Source organism: Pogona vitticeps, chromosome 6, assembly GCF_051106095.1.
Source record: "Pogona vitticeps strain Pit_001003342236 chromosome 6, PviZW2.1, whole genome shotgun sequence".
Lineage (NCBI taxonomy): Eukaryota > Metazoa > Chordata > Lepidosauria > Squamata > Agamidae > Pogona > Pogona vitticeps.
In genome coordinates this window covers 109,447,951-109,465,295 of record NC_135788.1, presented here as the reverse complement: position 1 = coordinate 109,465,295, position 17,345 = coordinate 109,447,951, and the positions used below count along the sequence as shown (strand labels likewise).

Genomic DNA, 17,345 nt, shown 5'->3' with positions numbered 1-17,345 from the left:
ACTCACACAGAAGCAAGACCGGATAGAGGGTCTAAAGCGGCACATTGAGAAGCATCGATACCACATCCGGATGCTGGAGACAATTTTGCGTATGTTGGACAATGACTCTATTAATGTGGACTCCATCCGCAAAATCAAAGATGATGTGGAGTACTATGTGGATTCCTCACAAGACCCCGACTTTGAAGAGAATGAGTTCCTTTATGATGACCTCGACTTAGAAGACATTCGTAAGTGTTGCTGGGGCTGCGTGAATTGCTTTTGATTGGAGAGGTGTGCTTGGGACAGAAATAGATTTGGGCCTCTGGAGGCTTGTTCCTGGAGGCGGCAGCACTGCTGTCCCTGGGAGGGGTCAAGTGTACTAGTTTTTCCGTAATCATGAGCTCAAACTACAGGAAGCTGTATTTAGGCTGAATATCAGGAAAAACTTAACTGTTAGAGCAGTATGACAATGGAACCAATTATGCTGGAGGCATTCAAATTGGACAAGCATCTGTCAGATCTGCTTTGATTTGCATTGCTACATTGAGCAGGGGGTTGGACCTAATGGCCTTGAAGGCCGCTTCCAACTCCATTATTCCATGGTTCTGTGATTCCCTTCCAAGGAAACTTGTGGTCCAAGACATTTTCATCAGTTAAGAGGACAGCCTTTCCCTTGCTAAGCACCTGCATACAAAAGTCACCTGCTGTATTTATTGGGCAAGTTCTGCCTCACAGTTGTGGCCATGGATTTTGTACTAGATGAGAGTCTTGCAATGGTTCATTGTACCTTACTATTGCCAGGTAATGTGTGAGAGGCAGTGTGGTGCAGTGGATAGAGTGACTCGGACTCAGGAGGGTTGCTGTAAGTCGGATGTGAGTGGCTGGCATGTAAAAATAACAGCATGGCTACTGTTCTGTTTCACTGCTTTGAAGTATAGATGTTCTATTAAAGCTGTGTTGATATTAGAGAACTTAATCTAGGCATCAAGTTTTCCCTTACTTTTATTCCTAAGAATCTGGCTTTCAAGGATGTCTTAATCTTAGAACAGCAAAGCTGGAAGGGAACCTATGGATCATTGAGTCTGGCTCCTGTCAAGGCAGCACAGTGGGGAATTGAACTCTCAGCCTCTGACTGAGAGATATTTTCTGTGACTTAGTTTTCAGCCAGATGCCTAAACTACTGAGCAAATAAGTGTTTTTAAAGTGTCACCGCAGCAAATTTTCCCAGATGTCAAAATCTAGTTAGCAGTCAGTTCAGAGGGTCTTTTCTAGCTGGAACTGGCAAACAGATACTGACCTTAAAGCCCTTACTTTGATCATGCTGTGTAAGCACCACAAAGATGGAAAAAGTACTCTTTTTTGCCACAGCTCCCAGAATATCTGTACCAATATAGATGATGCCCAGGGTATTCTGGGAGTTGTAGTCCAAAAATAATTGTTCTCTCCTCTGATTACTCTGTCACTGAGTTGAGTTGATAATTGCTTGTTTCCTGATTCATTATCTTCTCCCTATTCTTGGCCCTGCAGCACAGGCCCTTGTAGCCACTTCCCCGCCCAGTCATAGCCACATGGAGGATGAGATGTTCAACCAGTCCAGCAGTACGCCCACATCCACCACATCCAGCTCCCCGATCCCTCCCAGTCCTGCAAACTGCACAACGGTAAGGAATCTTTAGTTGGGAACCTTTTCAGCTTATGGGAAGATGAACAAATCACATTCGGTACTTAGGTTGGGGTGTTCTTCAAGAGAGGAGGTTGCAGCCCAGCTTACATGCTTATTCTGAAATACCCCTTCTCTTCCAGCAGTACTTACTTGAAACTTTCTCCTTTTAGGAGAACTCTGAAGATGATAAGAAGCGGGGAAGGTCAACAGACAGTGAAGTAAGCCAAGTGAGTTTGGAGCACTGGTCTTTTGGGGAGGAACGTGGCTTCTTGGGGCAAGTAAAGTTAGGACTTGGGTGGAGGGGTGGGAAACACTGAAATTATTTGGTTATAGCCATTTATAGGGTGTTATTTCCAGTATAGTCCTTCTGTGGGGACTGTAGCTCTTTGAGGATGCATGCAGGAGCGTTGCTTGTTTTGCAGGCAACATCTTCTAAATTCCCTTGCATTGTGTGTTGGTTTTCTGTGAGATGGTGCTATTTTATAAGAGGGCTATATCCCATTAAGCTTGATAAGTTTGAATTCTTTCTTTTAGGAAATAGAGGCAGGAATTGTGATCAGGGAGTTATTTGTCCTCTTGGATAGTGGGAAATAACAAGCCTAAACCTTCTTTTCCTCCCTCTGTTCTTCCCAGTCGCCTGCGAAGAATGGTTCAAAAAGCCTCCACAACAACCACCACCAGCTGCCTCCCACCATCCCACCCAGCTACCCGATGGGCAGCAGCTCCAGCACCTCCTCTTCACTGGGCAACGGGCCCGGCTCCAACAGCAACGGCGCCGTGGCTGGCAGTGGGAACGCAAGCAGCAAAGCTAACCCTCCGGCAGGGCATGCACCCACCACCCCGACCCCTTACGCCCAGGCTGTGGCACCCCCACCCACCAGCACCAATGCCTCCCAGCCCCGGCCTCCCAGCACCCAGCAGAACGCCAGCAAGCAGAACGGGGCAACCAGTGAGTCTGTGCCAGGGTTGGGCTCCAGGAGAGTGGGTGGCTGTCATTTCAGGTTCTGCCAGAGACTCTTGGGGTGTAGGAATTGCTCTGGTCTCTAAAGAAGATGCTTGTAGCCCTGTCTTTACAGATTCTTGATATACATACTGCTTTTACAGTAAGAAGAGCTAGAACTTGGAAACGTTGCTTTTTTTTTTTTAGTAGACAACCCCCAGAATCCCCTAACCAGCAGTGGCTTTGACTGTGTTGGTATTTGGGGGGCTCTGGGAACCACCATCCCAAAAAGAAGATTGTCTAAGGTTAGAGTTCAGCATTGGAGAGGTCCATATTAGTGTTCTAGGACTACAGCTGCCTGGAAGGTCCTGGGAGTTGTAATCTAAAAACATAAATCTAAATACAGCTCTCATCAGTGTTAGAAAGAGTTCTTCCTTAGAGGATGGAACTGACTCAGTGATGGAGCATTTGCTTCACATTCAGTAAGTCCCTGATTCAGTTTCTTGCCTCTCCAGTTAAAAACCAGTATAAGTAACAGAAGGTGAGAAACCCTGCAGAAGTTTTACCGGCCAAAACGAGCCTTTGCTAGCTAGGACAGGGTCGGTGGCCTGACCTGGCACAAGGCCAGCTCCTGCACTACACAAAGACAGGCTCTTTCCCTGGGGCTGTTACCGACTGAGGTTTTAAGGTGAGGAGGGTCTGCCTTTGTGAGCAAAGGCAGATGCATTTAAATTTCATTTAGAGTTAGTGGTAGACCAAAAATACATTTTCCAAGGGAGCTTGAAGAAAGCAAGAGGTGGTTTGGATGAATGGGTGGGTCTGAGATTTTCCAGGTGTGAAGAAACCATAGGGAGAGAGGGCAATTCTTTTTTTTAAGTTATTTGATTTTTATTTTTATTTTTTGGAAAAAAATCATCCTTAAGCTCTGTATTTGGAGAAGAGGGGAAAAAGAGAACCATGCAGAATTTTTGACATAAATAATGATTTGACAGGATTTTCCTCCCTTGGGTAGTGATTATGGCTGCACCAGACACTTAAGGACTGGCCTGCTTTTTTGGGCCCCTGAGGCAACCAGAGGGTTCCACAGGTGTGCCTTTCCCCCTCATATTCTTGCAGGGATGGGGAAAAATGCACCTACTGCATCTTCAGTCTCAGGTCTTAAAGGGACAGGACCCCTATTATGGATGGAACTGGATGTTGCCTTAGAGGTGCCAATCCTTCCCTGTGTTTCTCTGACCTGGTTTTCTTCTTTATACTCATGGGTCCCTCAAGCTTCCTGTGAGCATAAGCTCTTCTTGGGCTCGGTATAAATGCAGAACAACAGCCAAAAGTTCTGTTCCAAGAACTCATTCGTTCTCATTGTTAATGCCATTGTCTGCGCTGATCTTACCTCTTCAACCTGGGCTTTTTGGCAGTGGATTGATCCACAGAAAGCTACCCTGGTCAGTGCCTTGAAAAGTTTCACCAACAAACTCTTGCCCATCAAGCTGCCATTAAATATACCAGAACAGGACAGGATGTTTTATGCATAGTTTTGTGGTTAGTCTTGATTGTAATGCCAGGAGAGGCAGATACTGTTTCATAGGTTGGGCGGGGAAGGAGACTGTTCAGCACAACACTCGAGCCAAAGGTTTCATCTCTTCTGTCTCCTGTCCAGGCTATAGCTCTGTGGTCGCGGACAGCAGTTCAGAATCGACACTAAGCAGCGGCAGCCAGTCTTTGCCCAACCAGACGGCATCGCACAACCCGCCCAGCGCTTCCACGTGAGTTTCTTCTCCATTTCCTTCCAAAATGCGATCTTTTCTCTTCCGCTCCCAACGCACATTTTTCTTCAAGCCCTTGAAGTCTGACCCGACAACGTCATTTGTTACCTCTCCTAATCCTGGACTCAGCTGGTCCTTGAGTGTCGGTAGGAAAGATTCTGTTCCCCCAGAGTTGCTTTTGCAGGAATCACACAGAATGAGCCTTGTAATAGAGACAACCTGTGACACCTTTGTTTTGCTTCCAAGCCACACAGGCCAAAAAAGTACCTTCTCCCTTCCAATCTAGAAGTAGCTAGAAGTTCTTTTCTAGTTCCCTAAAATGCCTGTTTCTTCATGTTAAATGGTACAAGATGGGGGTTTGATCTTTGTAAAAGCTTTCTGAGAGTTGCAATTCATCCCGTTTTACCTGAAAAGGGCAGGGATGCAGGAGGGGCGGTACAACCACTCGTGGCCTCAGGCTCACACTTTGCCCATCCCCACTTCAAAATTTGACTTTTTAAAACTTGTTTTCCTGCATCGATTGGGGGTTGGACTCGATGGCCTTATAGGCCCTTTCCAACTTCACTATTCTGTGATTCTCTGAAAATGTTAGCTAGAGCTCCTGCACCACTGTTGGCTCCCTTCATATCTTATGGGAAAAAATCGAATGGGTGGTGGAATGGGTTGCATATGGAGACCAGGCTGCAGCATTCAAGGCCAAGCCTGCTTTCCTCACAAACCTGCCTGTCATCTTTTCCTCCCAGGAAAGAGCCCAGTGCAGCTCCTCAGCCACCGAGTGCTGGCAACAGCACTGGATCCAGCCTCCTGGTGCCTCTGACTGCCAACCCTCCTGCCTCGCCGACACCCAGCTTCTCGGACAGCAAGCCGGCCCAGGCGCTTCTGAATGGGCCACCCCAGTTCAGCTCCACACCAGAGATCAAGGTGAGAAGGGTGCCTCGCCACTTCCTGTGCCACACAGATAGCAGACCGGTTCCAGTCTTGCCAATCCACTGAGATGCAAAATACTTTGATTTTCTTGTCTTTCATAAGCCCATCCACGCCTTCCTGTAAGGAACATATGTCAGTAGATTATATGGCTATGTTTCTCCCATGGCATCCTCTATGTAAGGTGCATTGGCCTGAGAAATGGTGACTGACCAATTTTCCAGCAAACTCAGATCAGTCTCATTTCTATAACGGAATTAGAAAACAGCTGTCCAAAACCTTTCCTATGGTTTTATCTCTTGCTCTGCAGGCACCTGAGCCTCTAAGTACGTTGAAGTCAATGGCTGAGAGGGCAGCTATCAGCTCTAGCATAGAAGACCCAGTGCCATCTCTTCATCTTGCTGAAAGGGGTAAGTGGAAGGAGAGCTACTCTGTGAAGCTGGCCAATCAGAGTGAGACCTGAGAATTCCTCTGTAAAACAGCTCTACAGTTCCAGTTCTTATCCAGGCCCCATAATATTTTTAGGGAACCTCTTTCAGCCTAAGGACCAAATTCAGTTACAGGTGGCCATCCCATGTGGAAGAAAAGCAGAAATTTAAATTAGTCTGAATCAGAGAAGTTTCTAGTTGGCGTCCTTTAAAGCAACATGGTGCTTTTTTTTTTAACTAAACTTCGCATTATCAGTAGAACAAGGTGTTCTGTGAGACTGTGCTTCTCAGGAGGAGGAATATTTTTTGGGAAGGAGTAGCAGGTTTTAAGTTCTGGTTTTAATGTTCGGAGAACAGAACTGTAATCTGTCGCTGCTGTTGAGAGATTAAAAGCAAGCCCAATTATTCTGAATGGATCTAGTTTTTTATTGTGACAATGAGGTGGACAAGAGACTGAGAGGAGGCAAAAGGTGTGTTGTAGAAAATATATTCTAGAGCAGAGTAACTTCAGTGGTATCCTGGGAGCAGGCAGAGCGTGAGAAAGTTACTATTTTGACCTCAGCTCCATTGACAAAGGTGGCTGCAGCATCCAGGGAGCTGTAGGTCAAATAGTAATATTTTCCATCTCTGAGGATGGGTGTTAAGGCACCTGAATGCTGAATGGTATTTTCCCCCTTCTTTCCACTCCAGCTGATATCTTAATTACTAGCACGACCTCCCAGCCAGCCTCTAACCAGCCCCCCATCCAGCTATCTGAGGTGAACATCCCCCTTTCTCTTGGGGTGTGCCCGCTGGGGCCTGTGCCTCTCACCAAGGAGCAGCTCTACCAACAGGCCATGGAGGAGGCAGCTTGGCACCACATGCCTCACCCCTCCGATTCAGAAAGAATCCGGTAAGGAAGGAGAGGTGGGTTGTTCCGGGTTGGTGGGAAGAGCCTTGCATAGGCAGCTGACCAAAAAAGCTTGGTGCCCTCTAGGAAAAGGCAGTCCCTTGTACATTCAAGTTAAAACTTGTGTTCAGAGTTTGGACATCTGATTTCTCAGAACTTTTAAAACTTTGATCCCACTTTTGTTATAATACGGCTCAAAGTCTTATCTTGGTCCATAAAAAGCGCCACAAAAGGTTTGGCAAACTGCTGCTTCTCGTCTGAGCACAACATGTTAAAGCTGATCTGACATCTTGCATATGGACCACCTTGAAGAGGAAATTTTAAGGGTGTTGGGAAATCAAATGGAGTCTTTCTAGCAAGGGTTGAGTAGTTTGGTCAGGACCCTTTTATCCGGTCCTGCTGGACTTAAAAAAAAAAAAAGACATGCAGCTTAGGTATTCCTGTTCTCCCACTTGCCATAATTATCCTTATCAACAAGTGGTATTTCTCTTCCTCTGGCTTGACCCCTAAAATCCTGGCCTGCTTGTGTCTCAGGCAAGACTCACTTATGCTTTTTTGAAATAGGTTTCAGCCAGTTGTGAAGAGAAGGATGTTAGGCAAATCAGCATTTTTAAAAATGCACAATTGTAACGGTCGCCTCTTACTGAGAGCTCAGCAGTATGTTATGACCAAATACCTGGTGCCCCTTAGTCATGGGAAGGGCGCTTTGTCCTGTATGCACACATGGGGTGGAAGAACATTCCACCATCAGGGAACCAAGGTGCTTTCACTTTCTTGCAAACCTTATTCTTGCTTTTCCTTTCCTTACCCCACCACTCACCATCTTACAGGCAATACCTTCCTCGGAACCCTTGCCCAACTCCTCCGTACCACCACCAGATGCCTCCACCACACTCCGATACCGTGGAGTTCTACCAGCGCCTCTCCACAGAGACACTTTTCTTCATCTTCTACTATCTGGAGGTAATACATTGAAATACAAATGCATTTTGGGTCACACTGGAGCAATATCATGCCCTCCCTGCCTCTTTTCCCCTCCTGGGCCGACACTCGGGGGGCCATGTGCTCCCTCCCCCCCCCAATATTCTCTCAGATGCTCCCAACTTTTCTGTCTCTTCCCACTTTGAAGGGCACGAAGGCACAATACCTGGCAGCAAAGGCGCTGAAAAAGCAGTCGTGGCGCTTCCACACAAAGTACATGATGTGGTTCCAGCGGCACGAAGAACCCAAGACCATCACGGATGAGTTTGAGCAGGTGAGGGAGATGACGACTGCAGAAGTTCTTAGTCTATCAGGATGAGGCAGAGCCAGCAGAATTTCAATCCTCATGTGTTGAGTTCATAGAAAAAAATGCAGAAGTGTGTGTGTGGGGGGGAGACTGCAGTTCTGTGGGTCCTCTTATTTGGTACGGGAGAAAGAAAGAGTATGCTTAACCGTTCTTATCCTGCTGGAAAGATGGAGACTTTTCTTCTTGGTCCGGTTATCACCCTGTGGCAAATGCAGAGTGGTTTACGATAGGTCTTACTTGGCATAGCAACATTACCTGAAGTTTGCCTTTCTAGTAAATAAAAAACAGTGGAGGTTGTTGGGACCTGTTGTTGGTGCCATATTTCACAAAGAATCGTTGACTGCCTAATCATTATACCTCACATTGCTAAAAGGGAGGGTGTCCTGCATACAGTGGTGCCCCGCTTGATGATGACCTCGCTTGATGACGAAATCGCTTAACGATGAGTTTTTTGCAATTGCTTTGCTTTTGCTTTGGGAACTGATTTTTTGCTTAACGACTATTTCAAAACGGCTGATTGGCGGTTCGCAATATTGCTCACCGCTGTTTTGCTGACCTATTTTCGCTATACAGACATCAGAAAACGGCCACCCTATGGAGGATCTTCGCCGGGGGATCAGGTATTTCCCCCATTGGAACGCATTGACCGGTTTTCAATGCATTCCAATGGTTTTTTTCCGCTTGACGACGATTTCGCTGTACAGTGATTTTGCTGGAACGCATTATCGTTGTCCAGTGGGGCACCACTGTACTTCTGCTTGTCCTGTGCCCCCCATCACAGCTGAGGTGGCTTTTCTCTCCCCTTATTCCTAACAAATGTCTGGTTAGGTGCCCCACATGCCCAGTGCATGATGGACAGGTGTTTGTCCACTCTTCTTGATCAGTGGTGTTGAGCTCTGCATTGATAATTAGCATTGCCATTAATGTGTTAGTTCTGATTTCCCTATTCAGGCAAAAAGGTAACTTTCCCACATATACTTCTGCTTCTATTTCCGCCCAGGGCACTTACATCTACTTTGACTATGAGAAATGGGGCCAGCGCAAAAAGGAGGGTTTCACGTTTGAATACCGCTACCTGGAAGACCGGGACCTGCAGTGATGCCCTGGGGCCAGCAGGGGGTGCCAAGCCTTCCTTCCAGAGACAGCTGCGGTGCGGCAAAGGAAGACCAGCTAATAATCCCTCACCTCACTCCATCTTCCCCCCTCCTACACATCACAACCCTAGGGGGGAAGGGGTGAGCCGCACGTTTAAAAAAATGCATGCAAGTTTTTAAGTGACCGCGGGACGGAGGAGGGGCAGCAGCAATGGGATTCTCCTCTGCCTTTTCCTTGCTCTCTCTGCCTGTCATGTGTACGAAGAGGTCAGAAACAAATGGGGAAATATCCCTTCGTGTGCACCAGGTTCGGGTGAGAGAGGAGAGATTAAAAATAATAATTTGAGAATCCTGCCAAAAGAGTGACTTACCCCATCTCCATTTTTGTGTGTATCCTGTATCAAAAGAAGCCAAGCCCTTACCCACTGCAGCAAATTCAAGACATCCTTTTTCCAGCCCTCTCTACAACTTGTTAGGGCGGGCATCACACACCCTGTTTTGCTAACATCATATCCCTCAGCCTTGAGAGCACAGGGCCTCCAAAATATCCCTTTCGCTGCTGGAAATGTCTCGTGATGTTTCTCAAACCCTGGCCCATTTGTCACTGCTGGAAATGGCGAAACAACAAATAATGAAATAAATACAATTGGAGCGCCAGCCTGAAGAGGGCCATCTGCAAGAAAATATTTTGATCAACTGGCACTAGTTTAAGAGCTGCCATAATTTTCGCCATGTTTTATGAGGATAGGTCATGTCCACTGGCCTTCCTCATACATTGGCTTGAAAGATTCCTGAAATTTCTTTTCCCAACTGGAACTTCGACATATAATCTACTGACCCACCAGCTGCTGCTTCTCTCCTCCTTTCTGACCCTTTCCAAAATCCCATTGCCACCCTAAAATTTGGTATGAGCTCGTATCTAATCCGCTGCTCCTCCCACAGAGAGACCTTCTCCCTTGATGACTTGCAATTTATTCCTGATTGGAGGGGAAAGATTTGGGGAAACCCAGGGAGGTGGGAAGACTGTGTTCCTTCCATCTCCCCATCCATCCCCCTGAACTGGAGCACCCCACCCACGCCGCTGTTAAGATATTTTTTCGTAAGCCTATTTTCGTTTTGGAAAATATTTATGAATAAATAGTTTTATATGAGTGTTCTTCTTCTCTTGTGGAGAAAAGGGAAACAAGATATTAAAACTCCACCCAGGGTGGAATAAAGGAATTTAACTTGTATTGCATATGAGAGAGGCCAAGTACTACAATTCAAGATAGCAGTCTGATAATTAAGGTGAACAGTATCACACTGTAGGGCTCCTTAGATAGTCTGGCTACGCTTCATTATGCACAGCAGGTTGGCATGCAGTATGAAGACAGCATCCTGCATAATATTGCTCTGGTCCATGGGGTCACAAGTTGGGCACGACTTAACAACAAAAATGTACCACTTTTATAGTCCACCCCGTGAACACTGCTGCCACAGTTTCAAACAAACTTGAAAGCAGAGGGACTAGAAACACACTTTTAAATTTTTGGATGGAATATTTCTGTGCCTTTCCTGGACTCCTACTGAACTACAATAGTACTTCCTTCATCCAGTGCTGCTGTTCTAATGAGGGGCACGGGTATTGTTTTTTGCCAAGTTCAGTGGCTAAATTATAGTTGATGGAAACCACTTCTGGTTGAAACCCTGCTGCATACTTTAAAAGGGGCAAACTGCTACAGCCAGAACATATGTGGCTGGCCAGGTTCTACAGGAGACATTTAGCAGGCTGTGAAGGTGGGGAAGGATATTTGGCTTGGATGAGCATGTTTAGTATGGTAGCAGCACCCAACTCTCTTAATGGGAATGGCGGCCTTTGTGTCAGCTACAAGCAACGTGCCAGATTAGAATGATGAGCAGCTATATTCAGTCCAAAAGCCACTGGAATTCTAGATAATGGAAGAGCTATAAAGGGTTTTTATTTGCTTTAGTTGGTCCGTTAATATGCATTAACACACAGGCTATATTTCATTTCTATGACTTCAGGCGATTATCTCCATATTTTGTGAGTCTTTTTATCTGTTACTTTTCATATCACATGTTTTGCCTTGCATAATGCTGCCTATGCAGATACAATAGTAACACCTCCTGAAATCTATGACTTCATAGTTGCAGCTTTGAATATATCCTATTCCACTGCTTGCAGGTAGTTTAAAAACATTTTCATTCTAATTGTGTTTTGGAAAGTCATGCTGAAGATGGAGAAAATCCAATCCTGCACAGCAGCATGTTTGGCAAAGGAAGGAAGCTGCTCTTGACCTGCTCCCAACTTGCTAGTAACAGATGATTGTGTCAAGTGACTTCAGCAGACATAACCACATGGAAATTCTTCTCAATAACCACATTCTTCCCAACTGCAGTCTTCTAACAACCTTTCTCATGGTATTCCAACTATCACACCTCTCCGCATCTCACACACATATCTTGTTTGGACCTTTAACATACAGTATTAACTGGTTTAACACCAAGCTTGCAGGCCAGAGCAGGTATAAACAGCCCCTTGTTTCAGCTATTCCATATTTCATGGCAAAAAGCTACTCTTGCTGTTCTCTTGAGGCTTCTTCTGGAGGACAACATGGAAACAAAGCAAGTCTGTTATTTGCATAATCAAATCGACACCTGTATGCTGCTCAGTGAAAACTCATGAGGTATCTTTCTTCTTTAACTTCTTTGAGAATGGAGGTAAGTGGGCCCTTGGAGCGAAGTACAGAGCCAGAATTCATAAGCTATCAACACCAACCTGTAATACATGAACACCTGGCATTCATTTTTACAACAAAAAACTTGGTTTATCCAGCCCAAGGCAGATTATCCCTGACGTATTCCCTTGACTAGAGTTAATAAGGTGAGTGTGTAGTATTAAAGTCCACCCAAAGCAAACCTTCAACACTGTTCTGCTTTCAGTAGATAATGTAATAATGCCACATGTTGTGCTGGACTGCGGCCCAGTTTCAACGGAAGAAAAAGCTGACTTCATTCCACTCTCGCCAAGGTGCAAGAAGGGATAAAGCACACTCATGTCTCTTTCTCTCCCATCCCAAAATGAGTTGTTGCAGTTTTTTCACCACCTCACTGGGGGTCCCAGACCCTCTTCCTTGCTAGCTGGGGGTTGAACTGGGAGTTGTAACTACGTTTTCGTTCATCAACTTCCTCTTCTTCCTGCCTGGATTGGAGAGTCCCAGCTCTCTGAGCCAAAAGAGACTCGGCACGGGCTCGTTCTGCATGCTCACGCTGCAAACGCTCCTGGCGCAGCTGCTCTAGAGCGGATGAAGACGGTGAAGGCATGGCCCTGTGGAAAGGTCGGGGGGTTGGAGAAGGGAGAAACACAGAGCATTCAAGGAAGCTAAAGAGGTTGTATAGTCTTTAGCCTAGCCAGAGCAAGCTAGAAACATACCCAGACCAGACACTTTTTTCAAAGCTAACAATTGCATTCTCCAGTCCTCTGCTCACTAGTGCCAACTTCTCTGCAGCTACTGGTTGGGGAGCTGACCCTTTAAAATGGGGGAGCAAAGTGTGGCTGTACAAATGGAGGGTTGAAACTCCTGCATTTTTCAGGAGCTAGGACACACGGGAGTTGCAGTTCAACAAATCCTGGAGGACTACAATATGCCCACCTCTGCTTGAAACTTAAGGAATAGATGCAAACTTGCTGCTAGGAGACCTGCTTTGTTAAAAGATCCAGAATTTAATGATTGTCATCTCTGGTTAAAAAGGCTTTAACTATGAGGTGATGAAAAGGACCTTGATGGGATTGGTACGCATACAGTCTGGCTGCCCGTAAAACAGTTCACGAGTACAGTATATAATTCTAGTAACAGGTATTTCACAAACTGACAATGTAGTGACTTCTAAAAATTAATTGTATTAATTATAACAATTATATTCCTTTCATCCGAAGGTGGCACCACATAGGGATTCCAGAAAGTTGTGGTGACCTATGCCAGGTTTAGAACTTTTAAGCCTCAACAAGGCTATGGGAGTTCAGATATCCTGGAGGCTGAGCCTTTGTACACGTGCACCTCTACAAAATGCATTCATCCCCACAAGGAATCGGGTAAATCCACCAGATGCACAAGTTGGACCACTTTTATATGGCCCTCCTTTCCAAGCTAGGGCTGGTAGTTTCCTTAAATGCCCAGGCTCAACTAGCTCAGCTGAGTGTCAGGGGGAGGATATAGTTAGCATCTCACTCTGATGTTCTGACCTCATCGGCAAGAAGGTAAAGATCTATGTCCATCTACACACCTGACTGCTGTGCTGCCTTTCTCCTTATGCTTCCCCTCTCCCTTCTCCTTGTGGGACCCTTTCTTCTTCCGCAGGTGCTTTTCCATCTCGGCCAATGGATCCAGTTTATCTTTCAGCTTCTCATCCTTGGCAACAGCTTTACCACGTTCTGGCATTTGCTGGTACCAGGGGCGACAGTGCTGAGCTTCTGCTGCACTCTGGCCCAAGTAAGTGAGGATCCCCACAGCTTTTTCCTGCCGCTCCTAGGAGGTGTAAGAGAACCCAGAGTAAGTAACCCTCCTATGCAGGGTTAACATCACTCCTGGAAGAAGCGCTCCCTGTTAAATTACTTGTTATCTGTGATTTACTTCAACCTCTGCACTACCTTTACAAAGCTCAGAGCAGATTCTAGTAGGCTGCTACCAAGACACATCAGTACCATGGCTTGGAAGAATTACTTTTCAAGATTACAGTTCCCAGAATTCTCCAGCCAGCCATGGCCCTAATGCATCTGCCCATCTCATGCTTGGATTCCATATCAACAATGCCCATGCTCCTTGACTTGTTCACCAAATCTCAGTGCTGAATCTGTAAGTCAGAATCCTATTGTGGATTTATGCCTGAGTAAATATAATGGTATAAGCCATCACTAATCAAGTTACTGCTTGCATTTCTGGTCATGCCACTACAAATATGAGCAGCTAATTGTTAATTAGATGCAATTTGCTACCACAATTCATGCTATTACAATTATGTTGGCACAAATCTATGAAAGGATTATAATCCTTTTTTTCCTCTTTCAGTAAGTGAATTACAATCCACTAACAGATTTATTGATCAGTCTCCATTGAATGTGTGAAAAGAAAATTTCAATTTGTACCACCCTAACAGTAGGATAGGGTAGTTCGTTAAAAGGTAATTGATTTGCATTATCATAAGTAAACATTCTTCCTTTACAAGGCATATAATTATTCAATTCAGCTTGAGAAGCCTCAACATATTTTCAAGGAGCACTCCTGTGGGGGCTAGAAATAAAAGGCAAAAGTCTAGATTTTGTGCAGGGAAAAAAGCACTGGTTTTAAACACAACACCAAACCAACTGTCACAAACATCTGATAGAGTGGCACAGACAGATATTGCAAAAATTCCTGAATGGTTATGCTAATAGCCCTCCATGTTTTGATCTTGTGCCACCAGAAGCTAAGAACAATAATTGACCAGCTTGTACACAATCTTTAAGTTTATCTTCTGCAGAGATAGCACAGTGGGTTTCATAATGCTCAGTCCAGTTAGAGCCATCTGGCCCACAAGATTTGCAACTTATAAGAAAGCCTTCCCATTCTTCTGACAGCCACCTCACCTTCTCTTGCCTCTTCTCTTCCTCATATTCTTTGTTGCCACTCTCTTGCAACTCTTGAAAGAGGTTCAGATGGCGTGAAGGCTCTTCTGAATCTAAAGGGACAAGGTCTGTGCTGCTAGCATCCCTTCCTGAAGCTGACAGACGTGCTTTCTTCCGCAGGAATTCAGTCCGAGCCTAGAATCACAGAATGGCATTGGATCCAAGAAGTACTTTCCCACCCTTATCACCTCCTTACCTACATCACTTCAACAGGTTTACACACATTTCTGATCTATGACAACTCTGTATCTCCTGTTTCTCAATTTTTCAGTCTCTTGCATTATTCCCAACAAACCTGAAAGGTTGAAATAAAGAACTCTGAATAATTTTGAAAGACAGAATGTCAAATGATGAAGCTGTTGCCAAGGAGAGACTATAGACCCAGGATGTGAAAATTATAATATGCCATTTATTCCAGAACAACCCTCGCCATACTATATTTATTTATAGTATGGAATAAGGTGCCTACTACAGTTTTCATGTCCTTGGACTATAGTCTCTCCTCGCCTACAGCTTTGCTGGATGGACCAGAATTGTTATCAATTCTAATTGAAGCTTGAGCAGATGAATTGACCGAAACATCTTTTTTAGAGTAAGAAAAGCCACAATCTTTGGAAGGCACTCTTGTCTTCCTTCTCTAGTAGAGAACTAACATGGTGTAATGAAGAGCTTGCTGAAGTTACTTTGCTGCACTACAACTCTCAGTGCCCAAGCAGGGCAGCTGAAGGATTTATACGAAGCTGAACCCAACCGAGTAACTTTGCTAAGCATTCTCCACCTTCCCTCCCCACTTTTGACCGAGATACATATTAACAGGACACCATATACACAAATAGTGCCGTTAATTTTAAAACCCCAAAATAATTTTATTTGTGGGAGAATTTTGGAGAAACTAAAAGCGGACGACGGGGAAATTCTAGTTATAATCATATAACTAGTTATAGAGCTGGAATTTCTCCATTAAGCCTCCTCAAAACACTCTCTAAAGTTATGGAAGGAACTGGAACACGTTCCAAACGCCACAGAAGCGCCCGTAACGCAAAACGTTCTCCCTCGCCACAGCCTAGAGATAAAGCGCATGCGCAAGATACCCCGTCCATACTACTGCTTCGCGCATGCGCCCTAGCAGTGACTTGCCTCCTGTTCGGCGAGCAAGGCTCTGGCTTCCTTCTTTTGTCGCTGGGCCTCGGCTTCGGCTTCGTCCTTCCGCACCTTGGCCACATTGTCCTTGTTCCGCACATGCCACGATTTCTTGGGAAGGATATTCATCTTAGCTGAAACTCCTCCTTCTCTTAGAAGCCTGCCTTGCCTCTCCTTCCCTCTTCGTTTCCGAGATCACCCTCTCGTTTCCCATTGGTGTAATGTAGCCCCGCCCTTTGCTTCTCTTTGGACGAGGAACCTGCCGATTTTGCACGTACTTTTACGTCATCACGCATGTACCCTAAGGAGGCTGGGGTTTGATAGCATTGCGTGTCGCCATAGCAACGTTAGAAATGCAAGGTCTTATGACATTTTCCTCTCCAGAATTTATTTCTATCCTTTGTTCATCAAATTGTACTTCTGAGTAATAGTTAAAATGTATTATTCTCCACCATTTCTTCTCATGGTGTAAGATAATATTAAATTTCATAAAGTTCACATCATTTACATTTCTTAATGGTTTTTCTCCAAATTAATACATTAAATAACACAGTAAAATTATATACCAGATACTCGTTTACTTATTACATATTATATAACTTTTTCACATAACCATCATCATATTCCCAAGCACAGACGCAATTGCTCCAAACCCACAAACCAGTTGCAGCTTACCAGGAACAAATAAATAGATGCATTTTTCATAGCATTCAATGTATTGAGCAAGAGGCAAACTCAGCATTTGCTTTCCATGGATGAAAAATCTTTATTCCTAGAAGTGCCTCCACCACCTTCCATGGGTCTCTGTTTAGTTCTCAATGTGGCCTGCTCACTCTCTCAGCAGGTAACATCTTCTCCCTGCTGAAGGGGAGGGAAATGAGGAAGCCTGCTTCCACCAATATGTTTACGCACTTAAAGGGGCTTCAGTCTACCAGTGGTTCCCACCCTCAGATCCCCACCTGTTCTTGGAACTACAACTTCCAGAAGCCTTCACCACTAGCTGTGCTGGCCAGGGTTTCTGGGAGCTGTGGCCCAAGAACATCTGGGGACACAAGATTGGAAACCACTGGTTTAGATCAAAGGTTTTCACCGCTCACATTTATAAAGCACCGTTTCCTTAATGGAAGAAATTAAGAGAAAATATTGGAGAGGGGGTAGTTCTCCCGTAACCTTCTGAAGAATTCTTGCTCAAACCCATTACATTTAGTCTGTATCTAATTTCTCCCAAATTAATATAATTAATACAGTATAATATAAGCCCTTCTTTTGGGCTGTAAACTAACTGTTAAAAAGATTGTCAGTTAACTGATTGGATCTGCATGCATTTCGATACAAGGAAAAACCCAATGATGCTAGTGTAAAAATAACAGTTAATTTGCTTTTAGTTGTTACATACATGTCACAGGAAGTATAAGGATCTTGAAAGAGACAAAGAAATACTCCTGTGTACTGGATGGTGTTTTTTAAAATAATAATTATATTAAAATTGGGCTACACTCAGCAGTAGTCGTACCTACGCAGAACTCAATGAATCATAAGGTAATTATAACAAACAAGAACTATTCATTTGAA

General features: G+C 44.8%; 2 protein-coding genes across 3 annotated transcripts in view; one reads left to right on the top strand and one right to left on the bottom strand.

Moving 5' to 3' along the window:
- CNOT3 (CCR4-NOT transcription complex subunit 3) overlaps positions 1–10,122 on the top strand; it is a 28,378-nt gene extending 18,256 nt beyond the window's left edge. For both annotated transcript variants that reach the window (XM_020798983.3, XM_072976763.2), the window contains 11 exons: positions 11–230; positions 1,510–1,643; positions 1,816–1,872; positions 2,279–2,594; positions 4,243–4,348; positions 5,092–5,269; positions 5,583–5,682; positions 6,391–6,592; positions 7,420–7,552; positions 7,719–7,844; positions 8,878–10,122. In XM_020798983.3, coding sequence (XP_020654642.1) covers positions 11–230; positions 1,510–1,643; positions 1,816–1,872; positions 2,279–2,594; positions 4,243–4,348; positions 5,092–5,269; positions 5,583–5,682; positions 6,391–6,592; positions 7,420–7,552; positions 7,719–7,844; positions 8,878–8,976 — 1,671 coding nt within the window. In that variant the 3' untranslated portion in view covers positions 8,977–10,122. The remainder of the gene's footprint in view (positions 1–10; positions 231–1,509; positions 1,644–1,815; positions 1,873–2,278; positions 2,595–4,242; positions 4,349–5,091; positions 5,270–5,582; positions 5,683–6,390; positions 6,593–7,419; positions 7,553–7,718; positions 7,845–8,877) is intronic.
- Positions 10,123–10,904: 782 nt separating this feature from the next.
- Positions 10,905–16,581, bottom strand: LENG1 (leukocyte receptor cluster member 1). Its single transcript, XM_072976764.2, has 4 exons — positions 15,771–16,581; positions 14,595–14,768; positions 13,256–13,497; positions 10,905–12,299 (listed from the first exon to the last, which is right to left on the bottom strand). The coding sequence occupies exons 1-4, from the start codon at positions 15,900–15,902 to the stop codon at positions 12,080–12,082; spliced, it is 768 nt and encodes a 255-aa protein (XP_072832865.2). The 5' UTR covers positions 15,903–16,581; the 3' UTR covers positions 10,905–12,079.
- Positions 16,582–17,345: the final 764 nt, after the last annotated feature.